The following is a 25105-nucleotide window of genomic DNA, read 5'->3' as shown; positions in this document are numbered from 1 at the left end:
TCTTGAAACAGATTTGTGAAGATTCACCTTTTTACTTTAAAAAAAGGAGTGAGCCCTAAAGAAAATGCAAACTTTTGTCCGGACACAAGACAAGGTTTAATGAAGTAACATTAGCCTTGATTAAGGCGCCACAGCTAGCCGCGACCTGCAAAAACCCAGTCCTCATCACTGAATTCCGCCAGCGCAACCCCCCTACATAACACAGTGCGTACAATAATGTGTACAGCGTATGTACTCACAGATACCTACTGTACATGTTCATTACCATCTGTATGGTACACATACGGTACATGAGTCATAGAGCCACACGTACGAGGTTGAGACACGACCGTACTCCTGACTACGCTATACTGTTCTCGCTGTACAATGTATGGTAATGTACATTCGTGTATTCACTGCATGCGTGTGCCGCGGGCCGGGGAATGGTAATGTACATTCGTGTATGCCGCGAACAGGTGTGGCGGTTTCAGTCTTCCGCCGTGTTCAGTTTTCCGGGTGACGTAGCCGGACATTTCAGCACGTTGTTCGAACGGTTTTAGCTTTCCGGCGTGTTCAGTTTTCCGGGTGACGTAGCCAGACAAAAATACCGCCGGGAGTACCTTGGTGAGTACTGTAGTTCTCTCAGTGACCCCAAATTGTTTCTATTTCGATTATTTCTGTTAAGTCATATTCTCATGCCCCATCTTTACATATATTCATGCGTACAACTTGAAGCAGGTCACATAACACTGCTTGTGCCACAAATACAGGATAATTTGCTTGGTCTTCACACCAAATTCTCTCATACGATCCACGCGTTCGCCGCTCGTTGTACTCGTGGACGCTGCCATGACAGCTACCGGAGAGTGTAACACAAAAAGTGAACCACAAATAAAAGGGCATATACACGGAAAAGAACACTAAACAACAACAAAAGTAAAAATGCAATAACAACAAAGGCGTTTAGATCCAGAAAGATGCAACAACTCACCGTTCAAGCTGGCAATTATATAATTGAATGGCAGCCGGAACAAAGGAGCTGCCATACCTCCGGGTTTTGATGGCTCTTTGAAGAAATCGACTACTTCTAAGGCTTTTCTGGAATTTCCAGTGAAGTGGGTGAGAGCTATCGGAACTAACTTGATTTTGTTTAAAAGGAGTGATTGTGAAAATCAGGTACATCCGGTAAATATTCATGATCCAGAGTCGAGTTCTTATTATAACACCCCTTTCTTTGATTCTATCTGTTGATTGGCCGAGAGCGTGTCACATGGTGTTGTGTATTTTTAACTCTTGTACATGTTCACCGACCAAAGAACTACTCAATGGACTATTCAACGATAGCCTAGCAACCGATGTACTAGTGCATGGATACCCTGGTACCCAGACTACATTGACTACCATTGATTTAAACGAGCTGCTTGACAACCTCGAACCCGGTGTATGTACAACACATGTGCATTTGAAATACGGTTTAGAGAACGAACGTAACAGCAGTAGTCTGGTACCCTCTTATTTTGTCAAAACTCGGTGTTTCAACTTAAGATTTTACAGTTCTTGTTTGACGATTGATTGTGCGCGACGTACGTAAAGTTTTTTGACGATTCTACCAGGAAAATGGAGGACAATGAGCCCCGTCCGCGATTTGTTTTACTTACTGAAGATGAATTACGAGATTTTATAGACTCAGAAGATTCAAAGAACACTAAAAGCAGCATAAAATACGTGGAAAGAATTGTTCAACAGTACTGTTCTGTACGCAACACAACTTTGGTGATAGTGGATCACATGAACAACGAAGAACTGGACAAAGGTGTTGTGTGAATTATTTTTTATTAAAGTATACAGATAGAATCAAAGGAAGGGGTTTTCCCCGGACCAGCCTATCTTCCCTCGGCTTCGCCTCGGGAAGATAGGCTGCTCCGGGGATCACCTCGAGTGACTAGTTTTACTATGCCACTCGAAGCAGTCAATATCTGTATACTAGTCCATTCATCATTACGTGCCAGGTGCTAATTTTGATATTTTACCAAGCACGCACATGGTAAATGCGTATGACAAGTAGAACAGCGCCCAGGCAGCCTGGGAGCTACTTGTCATGGGCATTACCATTGTGCGACGTCATCCCCGGGCGCTTTTCTACTTGTCATGCGCTTTACGATCGTGGAGCTGTTGTACACACGCGCACGAACATTGCTCTAGCGACATCATGATCAAACTTATCATGGTTCATTTTATTTCACAATCGTCATTTTCCCTCTAAACAACTGAACAATGTATGAAGTTAGTAAAACAAATATAACATGGTTTATTTCGGGTGACTATAGTCGATATTATGAGCTCCCCTCGATACTGGAACTTGACATAGTTTCCTCAGCTTCGTTCGCCTCGGGAATTAGTTTGTCACCTTCCAAAATACCTCGGGGAGCTAATATTGACTACTACCATAACATCATTTCATGCAAGTACAATGTAAACGACGTGTATACACACTTCACACTGTACGCCGACGACCGAAATGAACCTTTCTACATTATCTGTTTTTTGGGGTGATGTTTGTCAGCTGCACCCACATCACTTCAGGCCATAGTTAAGCTCACACTAAGAGCCCCTCTAAGAAAATATAGTATTTAGAATGTGACACCCATCTGTATAAAATGGTATTGGCCAGAGACACCAAAGTGCCACTGAATTGACAGCCCCTCGAAGAAAATATAATATGTAGAATGTGACACCCATCTGTATAAAATGGTATTGGCCAGAGACACCAAAGTGCCACTGAATCGACTGTGTCTGTTCAATTTCATATATTTTGGCAAGGCGATAAGATTATACTCAAAAACTGCTCCATTCTTGTGTCTTTGCCTATTACAGGTATGTACTAACTTTTTTTTTACATATAGGTACAAAATCTGTATTTCAATATTGTTCGCATTTAATATTACTTGAAGTATAGATGACTCGAATTGATCTATTAATTGGTAAGAGTACTTTATCGATCCTTCGGGAGTTATCACTTATTCTTATAGAGTATTATGGCGGACGAAAAGTGACCATCTGCTTTTCTGATATCAACGCAGATTTTATGTTTTTTTTATACGAATTTTTTCTACTTTTCTGCTACCTGAATTTTTTTATTTTCCTACGTTACAGCGAATAGCAGGAAAATATTGTCTGTTGGGCACAAGCAAGCGGGTACGCTTGTAAAGAATTTGGTATGCAAAGCCCAAGTTGGGCATCAAGGAAAGTGACCATAGTGTGGCGCATTCCGAAGTGCGACACAACACGGTAAGAGGATGGGTTTGGAATCATTCATAGCCCGCGAACACCGTTCTGCTGGGACGGTCTTATTTAAAATTAAGGAAATACATCCATGACTTTTAAGATATTTAATAAGATGATATAAACCAGTCACAGATTGGAGAACGGTTTCAGAAGATATTACAAACAGTAACAACTTTGTTTTAAAGCCTTATTTTTATGGGACGGAATTATTCATGGTCTTTAAAGTTGAAAGATGAAACGTTTATATTTGGTGACAAAGTAAAGAGATTGCAGACAGGATCTAGATTTTACATGTTATTATATTATATATGAGTAGGGTAGATGGCCTCAGCTTTCGATCTAAACCGGACCATAAAACAATATGGAAACGTTTTCCCAGATTTGTCTCATAAAATAATTGACCACAAACGAACTCCCACACCGCTAGATGAGCGGTACCCCGCTAGATGAGGAGGATCCTAGTATATACAATGTTGTGAAAGGTAATGTGGGGTAAGGGAGGTATTCTTACAGGTAATAATCATTTTGTAGGATTGGATTAGAAATTGTACTTATAATCGGTATGGAATATAAATGTCATTTGTTGTATTTTGATTGTTGAGCATGCACAACATAGTTGAGAAATATCGCCTCCCCTTCACCTTCTCTCTTGCGTTCTCACTAAAGGAATTGTTGTTTGTTTCTGGAATAGAGCTTTAATTAATATTGGGAAGGGTATACTTGGCAATGATGGTAGGATTTTTCGTGATATTTTAGTGTTGATCGAGCGGGCCTACTACGTATTATCCGTACCGTATAAATGTGGATTATTTTCCGCCTCTTTTACGCATAGCTTTAATTCAATGATCGGCTTTTGTCGTGTTAATTTTATTCACTGCACTGAGTATTTCCCCGCTAAGATGACTGTAAGGGTAATTACTTGGTCGACTAAAAATATAGCACGTACACTGCTATAATGACACGCTTATTTTATTGTGTTGAGCACATTGGGTATAATTCAAATACACGCGGATTAGTCAAGGGTTAGTGTCGTCCCATTGCCAGCAAGTCAGGCGGTCTTTGTCAAAGAGCCAATCAGACAAATTGTATAACAACATATATATATTATATATCAAATAATAAACCACAAGGGAAACTGACTGGGTACATTTTTAAATGATTTTAGGATTGAACAAAGAAAAATTGACTAGAGCGGGATTTGAACCAACGACCTCCGGTTTAACGTGCCGGCGCTCTACCAACTGAGCTATCTAGCCCTAATGTTGATGGTCTCCCAATTTTGTCAATATCTTTGTTCGGGGGGTGCCTGTCAGAAGCCATTAAACCGCAAACTGCCGTGTAGCCAGGGATCACACCCGGGTAACGATACAACCTGGGAAGCGGCAGACAGGGGATCACCTTAAGGGGAACAACATATATATATTTATACATTTTTAATGTCACTTTTACAAGTTGTACGAATACTCAACATTGTGTGACAATGTCACGAAGACTTGACAGTTGCAACGGCTGGAAACACGTATACACGGGCCTTTTACCACTTTGGGTTTTTAAAATCATTTTTCGCTAATAACGTGACATTTTGATGATTTCTTTTTCACAGCAACCATCTATAAAAACATTATTGATGATTCTACACCCCTAAATTGCGTAAACGGGTGAGCAGGTGTGTCCCTTTAAGAACAAGTCTATTAAACTGTCTGATAGGGATACTGCAGGCTTTTGAAGAAGCCAAGTCAGCTTGAACTCAATGTCAATGTAACAAAGTGCGGTATTCCTACGTTTTGACATCATCAATCTTTTTTAATTACCTGAAAACAACAAAAAGAAATTAGGAGCCATGAAACAAAACAGAGCATTACATTGGAACGTTGCGATCATAAGATATAACGAAATCGACACGAGGTTTACCGACTGACAAACATTTACTTTGATGTCTGGCTCCCAACCCTTACAAGCTCACGGCGAGACCCGCAAGCTGGGAGTTCATAGCGCCCGGGGTTACACCTCCAGCCCCCACGAGACACGGCATGTGCGGTACGTGATATGCCCCAAGGCTCACGTTCCGATTGCTCCCATGCCGAGGCGCTGTAAAACACGCTTCCGTTGCACGGACTCTCTGAATGAGAATCTTACGTCCCTTTTTCATAATCATTTACAGTTTTACCCGCAATCTGATACATAGTATCTTTTGTCAAACATTCAAGAATAATTGTAAAAAAAAACTTAGAAAATTTTGTCTAGTGATTTGTTTTTAATTTATTTTTATACGACTGGATGTAAAACTATCTCCGAAGGTCACGTGGGTTATCCGAACCAAAAAAGTGGTTCGGATAACCCACGTGACCTTCGTTTTTTTTGAAAAATGCGTTAAAACGGCCAAATTTGATGGTTTCTTTTAGCAACTATTCTTCTCCATTCCTGGAAGACCTTTAGAATCATTTTGTAGCCTAAATAGCCCAACGAAGCCAGTGTGTCCCTTTAACCTTTACTGGTAGGGTATCAGTGAGTGGTTGTAAAATATCCGCAGCATGAGGTATAAATCTGCGGTAGAAGTTTACTAAACCCCAAAACTCTCGTACTTTACGCAAGGAATTTGGAGGAGGTAAGTCTTTGATGGCTTGTACTTTGTCAGGGGGAGCAGTCAGTGCGCAACTTCTAGATAATCAAGCTGACGCGCAGAGTTTCTGCAAAATGGTGATCTGAGAATCCACGAGAAAATGCGAATGTTCATTATAAGCGCACGTCAGGAAAACCGCTCCGTTTGGGGGAATTTGTTTCAACGAAAAAACTTAAAATAAAGGAGGATTATCTTGAAATGTTTTTCTAAATGAAGAGTTCTCAAATATAATGTTAAAAACTGTATGCACATTTTAAATAAAAACCTTCGCAAAGTGTGATATGAGAGGACTAATTCCATTCGAATCGACCTTGTGGCCTAAAGACCTTTACCACGGTGTTGTCATCTTGATTTTACTCCGTTGAAACCCACTGTAACCAAACTGAGGCTAAACGAAATAATAGTCTGGTGCCATGCGCAAAGTCTCTGGATAGTCCATAGTCCATAAAGATTAGACCACTTTCATATTGGGGTGTAATGTTGTATTTTTTGCATTTCCCTGATATGGCTGCTTGATATAACAACGTACTACATTCTTGATAAATTTTTAAAATTAAGCAAAAAGTAAAATACTCAGAGTCACAATACAAATCACCGTGGAAAACATATCCGTCCTAAGTTAAGACGAATCTTGGTGCTTTGTGAAGTCGTACACTTCCCCGTTTTTTCTCCGTTGCTCATTATATGTTGGTCCCTCCACTGTTTTCAGTCTTGCGCGGGTCTTTCCCAGTCCCGTTTATACCCGATTTATTTCCACCGTCGTCTTACTGTGATAGTTTATCTCGGGATAAAGTATAATATCGTCTTGCTGTGATAATTTATCTTTGGAAGTCGACATCGTAAAAGTAGGATATGTTGTTGAAATGATGTTTGTGCTTAGAGTATAAAACTCTATAGGGTTAAGACCATAATGGTCCCGGAAGTTCAAATACGCGCGAGACTTGCTTAGTCTACACATAAGGTATAGTGAATAACCTTCTGCATCAAGCAAATGCAATCTTACAATAACAGAAAACATCTACTAAATACCAATACAAAACACATGGTGGAGATGGAGGGGGCCAATTTAAAAGCAGAGCTTGTCGAGTACGGACCCCCCCCCCCCCTTTCTAAACGAAGACAGCAATGTGAGCATTTATATAAGGTGGTTTAAGGCAGTGGACACTATTGGTAATTACTCAAAATAATTATTAACATATAACCTTTCTTGGTAACGAGTAATGGGGAGAGGTTGATAGTATAAAACATTGTGAGAAACGGCTCCCTCTGTGTAAGGTAGTTTTCGAGAAAGACGTAATTTTCCACGAATTTGATTTCGAGACCTCAGATTTAGAATTTGAGGTCTCGAAATCAAGCATCTGGAACACATAATTTCGTGTGACAAGGGTGTTTTTTCTTTCATTATCATCTCGCAACTTCGACGACCGATTGAGCTCAAATTGTCACAGGTTTGTTATTTTATGCATATGTTGAGATACACCAAGTGAGAAGACTGGTCTTTGACAATTACCAAAAGTGTCCACTGCATGCCTTTAAAAAAATGTTGCGGCAAAACAATTCACAACTACAAGAAGAACAAACAGAAAACAGTGTTAGCGTAAAATAAATTTTAAGCAATAAAATGAAAACGAGAGGGGAATTTAAATGAAACAGATAAACAAAATACATAGAATTGAACATAAAAGAAAACATGACAAAAAGGTGTGTCATAAGCATAATACTAGACAAAAATGAAAAAAGACATGTCGAAATATAATACCATTGTTATCCCGATACGAGACGTATTGTCGTCGCTTTGGTTGGGTAGCAAGGAAACAAGCAAGAAAAAACGAAAATCCCAGACCTTGAAAATCATGTTATGGATTAACAGATTAGAGTCATTGTTCGGTGAGTATAAGTGAGTGGTTGTGGCGACAATAAACTTTTATCCTGTCGTCGCTTTGGTTGGGTAGCAAGGAAACAAGCAAGAAAAAACGAAAATCCCAGACCTTGAAAATCTGAGCTCAATTGGTCGTCGAAAGTGTAAGATAATAATACAAGAAAAAACACCCTTGTCACACAAAGTTGTGCTTTCAGATGCTTGATTTCGAGACCTCAAAATCAAAGTCTGAGGTCTCAAAATCAAATTCGTGGAAAATTACTTCTTTCTCGAAAACTACGTTACTTCAGAGGGAGCCGTTTCTCACAATGTTTTATACCACCAACCTCTCCCTATTACTCGTTACCAAGGTTTTATGCTAATAATTATTTTGAGTAATTACCAATCCACTGTCTGTAACCACTTAAATGTAGTGTTATTTTATGTAACAAGCAAAGTTAGTTTTTTTCTTTTTTTTCTTTCAAAAGGTAATAGAAATGGCTGCTATAGAAAACTGCTTCCAATTAAAACTACATGGGTACTTGCTGGCCTCACATTTTGACCTCACCAGCTACGTGAGAAGAAGTTCAAAAGCATAAAGGTCCGTTGTCCTACCCACGTATAACGAACCTATGCACAAACAAAACATTCAAAAGAATAGGCCTAACATGATTTCAAAGGTCTGGGATTTTCGTGTTTTTTTCTTTTTAGTTTCCTCGCTCCCCATCAATCAAAGTGACTACAAAACGTCTCTAAAGAGAACAACAGCATAAGTAATGGAGTTGCACTGCCTTAACCACCATTATTATGTAGATTTCGACATGGCGTCTTTCAGCATTGTGGAACTAACATGGTTTCAAAGGTCTGGGATTTTCGTGTTTTTTTTCTAGTTTCCAGAGATGCCAAGTCCAGAGGCCAGCTTTGCGTGAGATTTTTCAAAGCTCACCCCCCAAAAAAATCGCCGCCCAATTTTTTTTTTTTTATTAATTTTTTTATAAAAAAAAAATCAGAAAGTTAATTGTGGACAAAAAAAGTGTTCCAAAATGCATCAAAAACCTTTTTAGAATAATTAAAACTAACATGAGGTACACAGAATACGTTGATGGTTAATGTGGAGGTACGATTGTGTCAGATTGTTTCCTTCCAAACTAACAAAAAAAGGACTAAAGATGATGTCCAAAATCCTCCACTCACTTCCTCTGCCTGTTGTGTCTTCGCTAGTGGAGCGCATTTAACGAGTTTGCTAAAACGAATCGGGAAAAACTTGTGCGCAATTAGCGTTTTGCGCTCTGCCGAATTTTAGCTGAACGTGCTGGAAGAGCAAAAGCGTGCACAATCTGCAAATTTGTGCTCTGTTTGTACAAAGTTTGTACCAAAAAATGATGATTCTGATATACTGCGTGCAATCTGAAGATTGTGCAAACATTGTAGATTGCGTTTTTTGTACACACGAGCGCGATTTGGCAATGCATGACGTTAATTTTTATTTGTTTTCCCGGTCTGGCCCCAATGTGTGAGAAAATGGTTGCTGTGCGTGTGAGCGTGAGACAGAGCCCAAATGCGTGATTCTCACGACTAATGCGCGAGACTTGGTAGGTCTGCAATTCAAATGAGACACTACACAACCATACACACACAAATGGGAAACTACACAACCATACACAGGTAACGGGTAACTACACAGCCATACACATGTCAACGGGAAACTACACAACCGTACACAAGTCAATGGGTAACTACACGACCATACACATGCCAATGGGAAACTACACAACCATACACAAGTCAATGGGAAACTACACAACCATACACAAGTCAATGGGACACTTCACAACCATACACAAGTCAATGGGAATTAACACAACCATACACCAGTCAATGGGACACTTCACAACCATACACAAGTCAATGGGAATTGACACAACCATACACCAGCCAATGGGAATTGAACCAACCATACACAAGTCAATGGGTATATACACAACCATACACATGTCAATGGGAAACTACACAACCATACACAAGTCAATGAGAAACAACACAACCATACACCAGTCAATTGGACACTTCACAACCATACACAAGTCAATGAGAATTGACACAATCATACACCAGTCAATGGGAAACTATACAACCATACACAAGTCAATGGGAAACTACACAACCAAACACCAGTCAATGGGACACTTCACAACCATACACAAGTCAATGGGAATTGACACAACCATATACCAGTCAATGGGACACTTCACAACCATACATCAGTCAATGGGAAACTATACTACCATACACAAGTCAATGGGAAACTACACAACCGTACACAAGTCAATGAGTAACTACACAACCATACACATGCCAATGGGGAAACTACACAACCATACACAAGTCAATGGGTACCTACACAACCATACACATGTCAATGGGAAACTACACAACCATACACAAGTCAATGGGAAACTACACAACTATACACAAGTCAATGGGACACTTCACAACCATACACAAGTCAATGGGAATCGACACAACCATACACCAGTCAATGGGAAACTACACAACCATACACATGTCAATGGGTAACTACACAACCATACACAAGTCAATGGGTAACTACACAAACAACCACAAGTCAACCATACACATGTTAATGGGTAAATTTATACACAACCATACACAAGTCAATGGGACACTTCACATCCATACACCAGTCAATGGGAAACTATACAACCATACACATGTCAATGGGAAACTATCCAACCATACACAAGTCAACGGGAAACTACACAACCATACACATGACAATGGGTAACTACACAACCATACATAAGTCAATGGGAAACAACACAACCATACACATGTCAATGGGAATCTACACAACCATACACAAGTTAATGGGAATCTACACAACCATACACAAGTCAATGGGAAATTACACAACCATACACCAGTCAATGGGACACTTCACAACCATACACAAGTCAATAGGAATTGACACAACCATACACCAGTCAATGGGACACTTCACAACCATACACAAGTCAATGGTAACTACACATCCATACACATGTCAGTGGGTAACTACACAACTATACACATGTCAATGGGTAACTTTATACACAACCATACATAAGTCAATGGGACACTTCACAACCATACAAAAGTCAATGGGAATTGAAACAACCATACACCAGTCAATGGGAAACTATACTACCATACACAAGTCAATGGGTACCTACACAACCATACACATGTCAATGGGAAACTACACAACCATACACAAGTCAATGGGAAACTACACAACGATACACAAGTCAATTGGAAACTACACAACGATACACAAGTCAATGGGACACTTCACAACCATACACAAGTCAATGGGTAACTAAACAACCATACACATGTCAATGGGTAACTTTATACACAACCATACACAAGTCAATGGGTACCTACACAACCATACACATGTCAATGGGAAACTACACAACCATACACCAGTCAATGGGAAACTACACAACCATACACAAGTCAATTAGAAACTACACAACGATACACAAGTCAATGGGACACTTCACAACCATACACAAGTCAATGGGAAACTACACAACCATACACAAGTCAATGGGAAACTACAAAAACATACACAAGTCAATGGGACACTTCACAACCATACACAAGTCAATGGGTAACTACACAACCATACACAAGTCAATGGGTAACTACACAACCATACACATGTCAATGGGTAACTTTATACACGACCATACACAAATCAACGGGACACTTCACAACCATACACAAGTCAATGGGAAACTACACAACCATACACCAGTCAATGGGAAACTACACAACCATACACATGTCAATGGGTAACTACACAACCATACACAAGTCAATGGGAAACTACACAACCATACACAACTCAAGGGAAAACTACACAACCATACACAAGTCAATAGGACACTTCACAACTATACACAAGTCAATGGGAATTGACACAACCATACAAAAGTCAATGGGACACTTCACAACCATACACAAGTCAATGGGAAACTACACAACCATACACAAGTCAATGGGTAACTTTATACACAACCATACACAAGTCAATGGGTACCTACACAACCATACACATGTCAATGGGAAACTACACAACCATACACAAGTCATTGGGAAACTACACAACCATACACAAGTCAATTGGAAACTACACAACGATACACAAGTCAATGGGACACTTCACAACCATACACAAGTCAATGGGTAACTACACAACCATACACATGTCAATGGGTAACTTTATACACAACCATACACAAGTCAACGGGACACTTCACAACCATACACAAGTCAATGGGACACTTCACAACCATACACAAGTCAATGGGAAACTACACAACCATACACATGACAATGGGTAACTACATAACCATACACAAGTCAATGGATACGACACAACCATACACTGGTCAATGGGAAACTACTCAACCATACACAAGTCAATGGGTAACTACACAAACAACCACAAGTCAACCATATACATGTCAACGGGTAACTTTATACACAACCATACACAAGTCAATGGGACACTTCACAACCATACACATGACAATGGGTAACTACACAACCATACACAAGTCAATGGGTACCTACACAACCATACACATGTCAATGGGAAACTGCACAACCATACACAAGTCAATGGGAAACTACAAAATCATACACAAGTCAATGGGAAACTACGCAACCATACACATGTCAATTGGAAACTACACAACCATACACAACTCAAGGGAAAACTACACAACCATACACAAGTCAATAGGACACTTCACAACTATACACAAGTCAATGGGAATTGACACAACCATACAAAAGTCAATGGGACACTTCACAACCATACACAAGTCAATGGGAATTGACACAACCATACACCAGCCAATGGGAATTGAACCAACCATACACAAGTCAATGGGTATATACACAACCATACACATGTCAATGGGAAACTACACAACCATACACAAGTCAATGAGAAACAACACAACCATACACCAGTCAATTGGACACTTCACAACCATACACAAGTCAATGAGAATTGACACAATCATACACCAGTCAATGGGAAACTATACAACCATACACAAGTCAATGGGAAACTACACAACCATACACCAGTCAATGGGACACTTCACAACCATACACAAGTCAATGGGAATTGACACAACCATACACCAGTAAATGGGACACTTCACAACCATACACAAGTCAATGGGAATTGACACAACCATATACCAGTCAATGGGACACTTCACAACCATACATCAGTCAATGGGAAACTATACTACCATACACAAGTCAATGGGAAACTACACAACCGTACACAAGTCAATGAGTAACTACACAACCATACACATGCCAATGGGGAAACTACACAACCATACACAAGTCAATGGGTACCTACACAACCATACACATGTCAATGGGAAACTACACAACCATACACAAGTCAATGGGAAACTACACAACTATACACAAGTCAATGGGACACTTCACAACCATACACAAGTCAATGGGAATCGACACAACCATACACCAGTCAATGGGAAACTACACAACCATACACATGTCAATGGGTAACTACACAACCATACACAAGTCAATGGGTAACTACACAAACAACCACAAGTCAACCATACACATGTTAATGGGTAAATTTATACACAACCATACACAAGTCAATGGGACACTTCACATCCATACACCAGTCAATGGGAAACTATACAACCATACACATGTCAATGGGAAACTATCCAACCATACACAAGTCAATGGGAAACTACACAACCATACACATGACAATGGGTAACTACACAACCATACATAAGTCAATGGGAAACAACACAACCATACACATGTCAATGGGAATCTACACAACCATACACAAGTTAATGGGAATCTACACAACCATACACAAGTCAATGGGAAATTACACAACCATACACCAGTCAATGGGACACTTCACAACCATACACAAGTCAATAGGAATTGACACAACCATACACCAGTCAATGGGACACTTCACAACCATACACAAGTCAATGGTAACTACACATCCATACACATGTCAGTGGGTAACTACACAACTATACACATGTCAATGGGTAACTTTATACACAACCATACATAAGTCAATGGGACACTTCACAACCATACAAAAGTCAATGGGAATTGAAACAACCATACACCAGTCAATGGGAAACTATACTACCATACACAAGTCAATGGGTACCTACACAACCATACACATGTCAATGGGAAACTACACAACCATACACAAGTCAATGGGAAACTACACAACGATACACAAGTCAATTGGAAACTACACAACGATACACAAGTCAATGGGACACTTCACAACCATACACAAGTCAATGGGTAACTAAACAACCATACACATGTCAATGGGTAACTTTATACACAACCATACACAAGTCAATGGGTACCTACACAACCATACACATGTCAATGGGAAACTACACAACCATACACCAGTCAATGGGAAACTACACAACCATACACAAGTCAATTAGAAACTACACAACGATACACAAGTCAATGGGACACTTCACAACCATACACAAGTCAATGGGAAACTACACAACCATACACAAGTCAATGGGAAACTACAAAAACATACACAAGTCAATGGGACACTTCACAACCATACACAAGTCAATGGGTAACTACACAACCATACACAAGTCAATGGGTAACTACACAACCATACACATGTCAATGGGTAACTTTATACACGACCATACACAAATCAACGGGACACTTCACAACCATACACAAGTCAATGGGAAACTACACAACCATACACCAGTCAATGGGAAACTACACAACCATACACATGTCAATGGGTAACTACACAACCATACACAAGTCAATGGGAAACTACACAACCATACACAACTCAAGGGAAAACTACACAACCATACACAAGTCAATAGGACACTTCACAACTATACACAAGTCAATGGGAATTGACACAACCATACAAAAGTCAATGGGACACTTCACAACCATACACAAGTCAATGGGAAACTACACAACCATACACAAGTCAATGGGTAACTTTATACACAACCATACACAAGTCAATGGGTACCTACACAACCATACACATGTCAATGGGAAACTACACAACCATACACAAGTCATTGGGAAACTACACAACCATACACAAGTCAATTGGAAACTACACAACGATACACAAGTCAATGGGACACTTCACAACCATACACAAGTCAATGGGTAACTACACAACCATACACATGTCAATGGGTAACTTTATACACAACCATACACAAGTCAACGGGACACTTCACAACCATACACAAGTCAATGGGACACTTCACAACCATACACAAGTCAATGGGAAACTACACAACCATACACATGACAATGGGTAACTACATAACCATACACAAGTCAATGGATACGACACAACCATACACTGGTCAATGGGAAACTACTCAACCATACACAAGTCAATGGGTAACTACACAAACAACCACAAGTCAACCATATACATGTCAACGGGTAACTTTATACACAACCATACACAAGTCAATGGGACACTTCACAACCATACACATGACAATGGGTAACTACACAACCATACACAAGTCAATGGGTACCTACACAACCATACACATGTCAATGGGAAACTGCACAACAATACACAAGTCAATGGGAAACTACAAAATCATACACAAGTCAATGGGAAACTACGCAACCATACACATGTCAATTGGAAACTACACAACCATACACAACTCAAGGGAAAACTACACAACCATACACAAGTCAATAGGACACTTCACAACTATACACAAGTCAATGGGAATTGACACAACCATACAAAAGTCAATGGGACACTTCACAACCATACACAAGTCAATGGGAAACTACACAACCATACACAAGTCAATGGGTAACTTTATACACAACCATACACAAGTCAATGGGTACCTACACAACCATACACATGTCAATGGGAAAGTACACAACCATACACAAGTCATTGGGAAACTACACAACCATACACAAGTCAATTGGAAACTACACAACGATACACAAGTCATAGGGACACTTCACAACCATACACAAGTCAATGGGTTACTACACAACCATACACATGTCAATGGGTAACTTTATACACAACCATACACAAGTCAACGGGACACTTCACAACCATACACAAGTCAATGGGACACTTCACAACCATACACAAGTCAATGGGAAACTACACAACCATACACAAGTCAATGGGAATTGACACAATCATACAATAGTCAATGGGAAATTACACAACCATACACATGTCAATGGGTAACTACACAACCATACACAAGTCAATGGGAAACTATACAACCATTCACAAGTCAAGGGAAAACTACACAACCATACACAAGTCAATGGGACACTCACAACCATACACAAGTCAATGGGAATTGACACAACCATACACAAGTCAATGGGACACTTCACAACCATACACAAGTCAATGGGAAACTACACAACCATACACAAGTCAATGGGTAACTACACAAACAACCACAAGTCAACCATACACATGTTAATGGGTAAATTTATACACAACCATACACAAGTCAATGGGACACTTCACATCCATACACCAGTCAATGGGAAACTATACAACCATACACATGTCAATGGGAAACTATCCAACCATACACAAGTCAACGGGAAACTACACAACCATACACATGACAATGGGTAACTACACAACCATACACAAGTCAATGGGAAACAACACAACCATACACATGCCAATGGGAATCTACACAACCATACACAAGTCAATGGGAAACTACACAACCATACACATGTCAATGGGTAACTACACAACCATACACAAGTCAATGGGAAACTACACAACCATACACAACTCAAGGGAAAACTACACAACCATACACAAGTCAATAGGACACTTCACAACTATACACAAGTCAATGGGAATTGACACAACCATACAAAAGTCAATGGGACACTTCACAACCATACACAAGTCAATGGGAAACTACACAACCATACACAAGTCAATGGGTAACTTTATACACAACCATACACAAGTCAATGGGTACCTACACAACCATACACATGTCAATGGGAAAGTACACAACCATACACAAGTCATTGGGAAACTACACAACCATACACAAGTCAATTGGAAACTACACAACGATACACAAGTCAATGGGACACTTCACAACCATACACAAGTCAATAGGTAACTACACAAACAACCACAAGTCAACCATATACATGTGTAACTTTATACAAAACCATACACAAGTCAATGGGACACTTCACAACCATACACATGACAATGGGTAACTACACAACAATACAATACAACAATACAATACAATGACAATGGGTAACTACATAACCATACACAAGTCAATGGATACGACACAACCATACACTGGTCAATGGGAAACTACTCAACCATACACAAGTCAATGGGTAACTACACAAACAACCACAAGTCAACCATATACATGTGTAACTTTATACACAACCATACACAAGTCAATGGGACACTTCACAACCATACACATGACAATGGGTAACTACACAACAATACACAAGTCAATGGGTACCTACACAACCATACACATGTCAATGGGAAACTACACAACCATACACAAGTCAATGGGAAACTACAAAATCATACACAAGTCAATGGGAAACTACGCAACCATACACATGTCAATTGGAAACTACACAACCATACACAAGTCAATGGGAAACTACACAACGATACACAAGTCAATGGGACACTTCACAACCATACACAAGTCAATGGGTTACTACACAACCATACACATGTCAATGGGTAACTTTATACACAACCATACACAAGTCAACGGGACACTTCACAACCATACACAAGTCAATGGGACACTTCACAACCATACACAAGTCAATGGGACACTTCACAACCATACACAAGTCAATGGGAAACTACACAACCATACACAAGTCAATGGGTAACTACACAAACAACCACAAGTCAACCATACACATGTTAATGGGTAAATTTATACACAACCATACACAAGTCAACGGGACACTTCACAACCATACACAAGTCAATGGGACACTTCACAACCATACACAAGTCAATGGGAAACTACACAACCATACACAAGTCAATGGGAATTGACACAATCATACAATAGTCAATGGGTAACTACACAAACAACCACAAGTCAACCATACACATGTCAATGTAGCCTTGATCAAGGCTGTTGACGTACTGTTCCCCGGCCCGGGTCGCTGCACACGCATGCAGTGCATACACAAATGTACATTACCATACATTGTACAGCGAGAACAGTATAGCGTAGTCGTGAGTACGGTCGTGTCTTTCTACTTTCAACCTCGCACACGTGGCTCAAACAACAGCCTTGATGGGTTTGTAAAGCTTTATCGGAATTCCGATAAAAGGGTATTCATGATGTGGGCGTGTCATTCTAAACATTGGCCAATCACAGGCGCGATTGAGAATGACGTATTACTGCAAGCAATCATGCCACGTCCATGCATGCGTGCGTGTGTGTGTGGGTGTGTACGCTGTACGCTAGCTGTATGGACATGTACTGTAATATGGCTTTTTATAGCAGTGTCGGGAGCGTGGTGTGTATATTAGCTATGATTGTAAGGGGTCTGAATGCATTGCCGGACGGGTGAGCCGGACAAGACTCGCCCGGTCGGTAATGGTGTTGAACAACTTCGAACAACTTCCGTTGTCTTGCGTTTCAATATAACACGAGGACTAGCATCATAATTACAACGTAGCTGGTAGATTTGTCCCTGAATTGAAAGCTGCTGTACTATAAGTGTAACGTTGTAGTGTAGTACTAGTAGTATGGCAAGAGTTAGTTTATGAAATTGAACTTTACTTGTAGTTGTTGTTCAGCCACATGTTCAGCCACACGCCATCTTCTACCGTCTGGTATGTTTTCGACAACACATATTTTCGATCCCCAACTTTGATTTACCGCGAGAAACGTAATAAATAATATATGTCTACATTAAGACAAAATAAACAGCTGGGTTTCTTATCTCATCTGGTCTGTGTTTGTGCTTCAAGGGGATGGGGTGTGTTGTACTGTCATATGCCCAACACCTAAGAATTCTTACCAAGTAGCCATCTTGCCGGAAACCCATGACACCTGGATACTTTTTTAACCTTTCTCAAACACATTTCACATGTTCTAATTTTCTTCCTTCTATTTCTAAACCCATGATTGATGCATTAAACGCGGTTGTTATATTTTGTTGAAAGTTTCTATATTTGTGTTGCAAATAATACACCACTGATTTCCAGCGACTTACTGTTTTGTTTTACTAGTAGGGATTTCTCCCTCGCCCGCCGCCATTGCAACTACAACCACGGTTTGTTTACAATTACGTCGACGAGCACGTGTGTGAGTGCTTGCAGAACGTTGTGATTGACATCGCAGCGAGAGTTTATAGGTCAACCAACAACCAATGAGAACGGGTTGTTAGTAAACATTAGCATAATGAGCTCCGCCTTAAATTTTGGCAGATACAAAACCATCAAGGCGCTACTTAGGAAGTACCCATGTACCGTAAGTGTACCGTATACAGATGGTACATGTACATGTACAGTCCGTATGTGTGTACATACGCTGTATACGTATTATATCACTGTGTTATGTATGGGGTGCACTGGTGAAATTCAGTGATGGGGACTGGGATTTTGCAGCTCGCGGCTGGCTGTAGCGCCTTGATCAAGGCTAATGTCAATGGGAAACTACACAACCATACACAAGTCAATGGGAATTGACACAACCATACACCAGTCAATGGGAAACTACACAACCATACACAAGTCAATGGGAAACTAAACAACCATCGCAAGTCAATGGGACACTTCACAACCATACACAAGTCAATGGGAATTGACACAACCATACACCAGTCAATGGGAAACTACACAACCATACACATGTCAATTGGTAACTACACAACCATACACAAGTCAATTGGAAACTACACAACCATACACAAGTCATGGGAAAACTACACAACCATACACAAGTCAATTGGACACCTCACAACCATACACAAGTCAGTGAGAACTGACACAACTATACACAAGTCAATGGGACACTTCACAACCATACACAAGTCAATGGGAAACTACACAACCATACACAAGTCAAGGGGTAACTACACAAACAACCACAAGTCAACCATACACATGTCAATGGGTAACTTTATACACAACCATACACAAGTCAATGGGACACTTCACATCCATACACCAGTCAATGGGAAACTATACAACCATACACATGTCAATGGGAAACTATCCAACCATACACAAGTCAACGGAAAACTACACAACCATACACATGACAATGGGTAACTACACAACCATACACAAGTCAATGGGAAACTACACAACCATACACAAGACAATGGGTAACTACACAACCATACACAAGTCAACGGGAAACTACACAACCATACACATGTCAATGGGAATCTACACAACCAAACACAAGTCAATGGGACACTTCACAACCATACACAATTCAAAAGGAATTGACACAACCATACACCAGTCAATGGGACACTTCACAACCATACACGAGTCAATGGGTAACTACACAAACAACAACAAGTCAACCATACACATGTCAATGGGTAACTTTATACACAAACATACACAAGTCAATGGGACACTTCACATCCATACACCAGTCAATGGGAAACTATACAACCATACACATGTCAATGGGAAACTACACAACCATACACAAGTCAACGGAAAACTACACAACCATACACATGACAATGGGTAACTACACAACCATACACAAGTCAATGGGAAACTACACAACCATACACATGTCAATGGGAATCTACACAACCATACACAAGTCAATGAGAACTACACAACCATACACCAGTCAATGGGACACTTCACAACCATACACAAGTCAATGGGAATTGACACAACTATACACCAGTCAATGGGAAACTATACAACCATACACAAGTCAATGGGAAACTACACAACCATACACATGTCAATGGGAAACTACACAACCATACACATGACAATGGGTAACTACACAACCATACACAAGTCAATGGGAAACTACACAACCATACACATGTCAATGGGAATCTACACAACCATACACAAGTCAATGGGAAACTACACAACCGTACACAAGTCAATGGGTAACTACACAACCATACACATGCCAATGGGTAACTACACAACCATACACAAGTCAATGGGTACCTACACAACCATACACATGTCAATGGGAAACTACACAACCATACACAAGTCAATGGGAAACTAAACAATAATACACAAGTCAATGGGACACTTCACAACCATACACAAGTCAATGGGAATTGACACAACCATTCACAAGTCAATGGGACACTTCACAACCATACACAACTCAATGGGAAACTACACAACCATACACAAGTCAATGGGAAACTACAAAATCATACACAAGTCAATGGGAAACTACGCAACCATAGACATGTCAATTGGAAACTACACAACCATACACAAGTCAATTGGAAACTACACAACGATACACAAGTCAATGGGACACTTCACAACCATACACAAGTCAATGGGAAACTACACAACCGTACACAAGTCAATGGGAAACTACAAAATCATACACAAGTCAATGGGAAACTACGCAACCATACACATGTCAATTGGAAACTACACAACCATACACAAGTCAATGGGAAACTACACAACCATACACAACTCAAGGGAAAACTACACAACCATACACAAGTCAATAGGACACTTCACAACTATACACAAGTCAATGGGAATTGACACAACCATACAAAAGTCAATGGGACACTTCACAACCATACACAAGTCAATGGGAAACTACACAACCATACACAAGTCAATGGGTAACTTTATACACAACCATACACAAGTCAACGGGACACTTCACAACCATACACAAGTCAATGGGTACCTACACAACCATACACATGTCAATGGGAAACTACACAACCATACACAAGTCATTGGGAAACTACACAACCATACACAAGTCAATTGGAAACTACACAACGATACACAAGTCAATGGGACACTTCACAACCATACACAAGTCAATGGGTAACTACACAACCATACACAAGTCAATGGGTAACTACACAACCATACACATGTCAATGGGTAACTTTATACACAACCATACACAAGTCAACGGGACACTTCACAACCATACACAAGTCAATGGGACACTTCACAACCATACACAAGTCAATGGGAAACTACACAACCATACACATGACAATGGGTAACTACATAACCATACACAAGTCAATGGATACGACACAACCATACACTGGTCAATGGGAAACTACTCAACCATACACAAGTCAATGGGTAACTACACAAACAACCACAAGTCAACCATATACATGTCAACGGGTAACTTTATACACAACCATACACAAGTCAATGGGACACTTCACAACCATACACATGACAATGGGTAACTACACAACCATACACAAGTCAATGGGTACCTACACAACCATACACATGTCAATGGGAAACTGCACAACCATACACAAGTCAATGGGAAACTACAAAATCATACACAAGTCAATGGGAAACTACGCAACCATACACATGTCAATTGGAAACTACACAACCATACACAAGTCAATGGGAAACTACACAACGATACACAAGTCAATGGGACACTTCACAACCATACACAAGTCAATGGGTTACTACACAACCATACACATGTCAATGGGACACTTCACAACCATACACAAGTCAATGGGACACTTCACAACCTAACACAAGTCAATGGGAAACTACACAACCATACACAAGTCAATGGGAATTGACACAATCATACAATAGTCAATGGGAAATTACACAACCATACACATGTCAATGGGTAACTACACAACCATACACAAGTCAATGGGAAACTATACAACCATTCACAAGTCAAGGGAAAACTACACAACCATACACAAGTCAATGGGACACTCACAACCATACACAAGTCAATGGAATTGACACAACCATACACAAGTCAATGGGACACTTCACAACCATACACAAGTCAATGGGAAACTACACAACCATACACAAGTCAATGGGTAACTACACAAACAACCACAAGTCAACCATACACATGTTAATGGGTAAATTTATACACAACCATACACAAGTCAATGGGACACTTCACATCCATACACCAGTCAATGGGAAACTATACAACCATACACATGTCAATGGGAAACTATCCAACCATACACAAGTCAACGGGAAACTACACAACCATACACATGACAATGGGTAACTACACAACCATACACAAGTCAATGGGAAACAACACAACCATACACATGTCAATGGGAATCTACACAACCATACACAAGTCAATGGGAAACTACACAACCATACACATGTCAATGGGTAACTACACAACCATACACAAGTCAATGGGAAACTACACAACCATACACAACTCAAGGGAAAACTACACAACCATACACAAGTCAATAGGACACTTCACAACTATACACAAGTCAATGGGAATTGACACAACCATACAAAAGTCAATGGGACACTTCACAACCATACACAAGTCAATGGGAAACTACACAACCATACACAAGTCAATGGGTAACTTTATACACAACCATACACAAGTCAATGGGTACCTACACAACCATACACATGTCAATGGGAAAGTACACAACCATACACAAGTCATTGGGAAACTACACAACCATACACAAGTCAATTGGAAACTACACAACGATACACAAGTCAATGGGACACTTCACAACCATACACAAGTCAATGGGTAACTACTCAACCATACACAAGTCAATGGGTAACTACACAACCATACACATGTCAATGGGTAACTTTATACACAACCATACACAAGACAACGGGACACTTCACAACCATACACAAGTCATAGGGACACTTCACAACCATACACAAGTCAATGGGAAACTACACAACCATACACATGACAATGGGTAACTACATAACCATACACAAGTCAATGGATACGACACAACCATACACTGGTCAATGGGAAACTACTCAACCATACACAAGTCAATGGGTAACTACACAAACAACCACAAGTCAACCATATACATGTCAACGGGTAACTTTATACACAACCATACACAAGTCAATGGGACACTTCACAACCATACACATGACAATGGGTAACTACACAACAATACACAAGTCAATGGGTACCTACACAACCATACACATGTCAATGGGAAACTGCACAACCATACACAAGTCAATGGGAAACTACAAAATCATACACAAGTCAATGGGAAACTACGCAACCAAACACATGTCAATTGGAAACTACACAACCATACACAAGTCAATGGGAAACTACACAACGATACACAAGTCAATGGGACACTTCACAACCATACACAAGTCAATGGGTTACTACACAACCATACACATGTCAATGGGTAACTTTATACACAACCATACACAAGTCAACGGGACACTTCACAACCATACACAAGTCAATGGGACACTTCACAACCATACACAAGTCAATGGGAAACTACACAACCATACACAAGTCAATGGGAATTGACACAATCATACAATAGTCAATGGGAAATTACACAACCATACACATGTCAATGGGTAACTACACAACCATACACAAGTCAATTGGAAACTATACAACCATTCACAAGTCAAGGGAAAACTACACAACCATACACAAGTCAATGGGACACTTCACAACCATACACAAGTCAATGGGAATTGACACAACCATACACAAGTCAATGGGACACTTCACAACCATACACAAGTCAATGGGAATTGACACAATCATACAATAGTCAATGGGTAACTACACAAACAACCACAAGTCAACCATACACATGTCAATGTAGCCTTGATCAAGGCTGTTGACGTACTGTTCCCCGGCCCGGGTCGCTGCACACGCATGCAGTGCATACACAAATGTACATTACCATACATTGTACAGCGAGAACAGTATAGCGTAGTCGTGAGTACGGTCGTGTCTTTCTACTTTCAACCTCGCACACGTGGCTCAAACAACAGCCTTGATGGGTTTGTAAAGCTTTATCGGAATTCCGATAAAAGGGTATTCATGATGTGGGCGTGTCATTCTAAACATTGGCCAATCACAGGCGCGATTGAGAATGACGTATTACTGCAAGCAATC

The 25105-nt window shown here is 40.1% G+C and overlaps 1 protein-coding gene across 1 annotated transcript in view; it reads left to right on the top strand.

Moving 5' to 3' along the window:
• Positions 1-2706: 2706 nt before the first annotated feature.
• Positions 2707-25105, top strand: part of LOC139941076 (putative methyltransferase YqeM) — a 34927-nt gene continuing 12528 nt past the window's right edge. The window contains exon 1 of the mRNA XM_071937498.1: positions 2707-2853. Within this exon, the coding sequence (XP_071793599.1) occupies positions 2728-2853 (126 nt within the window). The 5' untranslated portion in view covers positions 2707-2727. The remainder of the gene's footprint in view (positions 2854-25105) is intronic.

This window comes from Asterias amurensis, chromosome 8 (assembly GCF_032118995.1).
Source record: "Asterias amurensis chromosome 8, ASM3211899v1".
In the NCBI taxonomy this organism is placed as follows: domain Eukaryota; kingdom Metazoa; phylum Echinodermata; class Asteroidea; order Forcipulatida; family Asteriidae; genus Asterias; species Asterias amurensis.
Note: the sequence above shows the minus strand (reverse complement) of the source record. Positions and strands in the feature narration are given on the sequence as shown.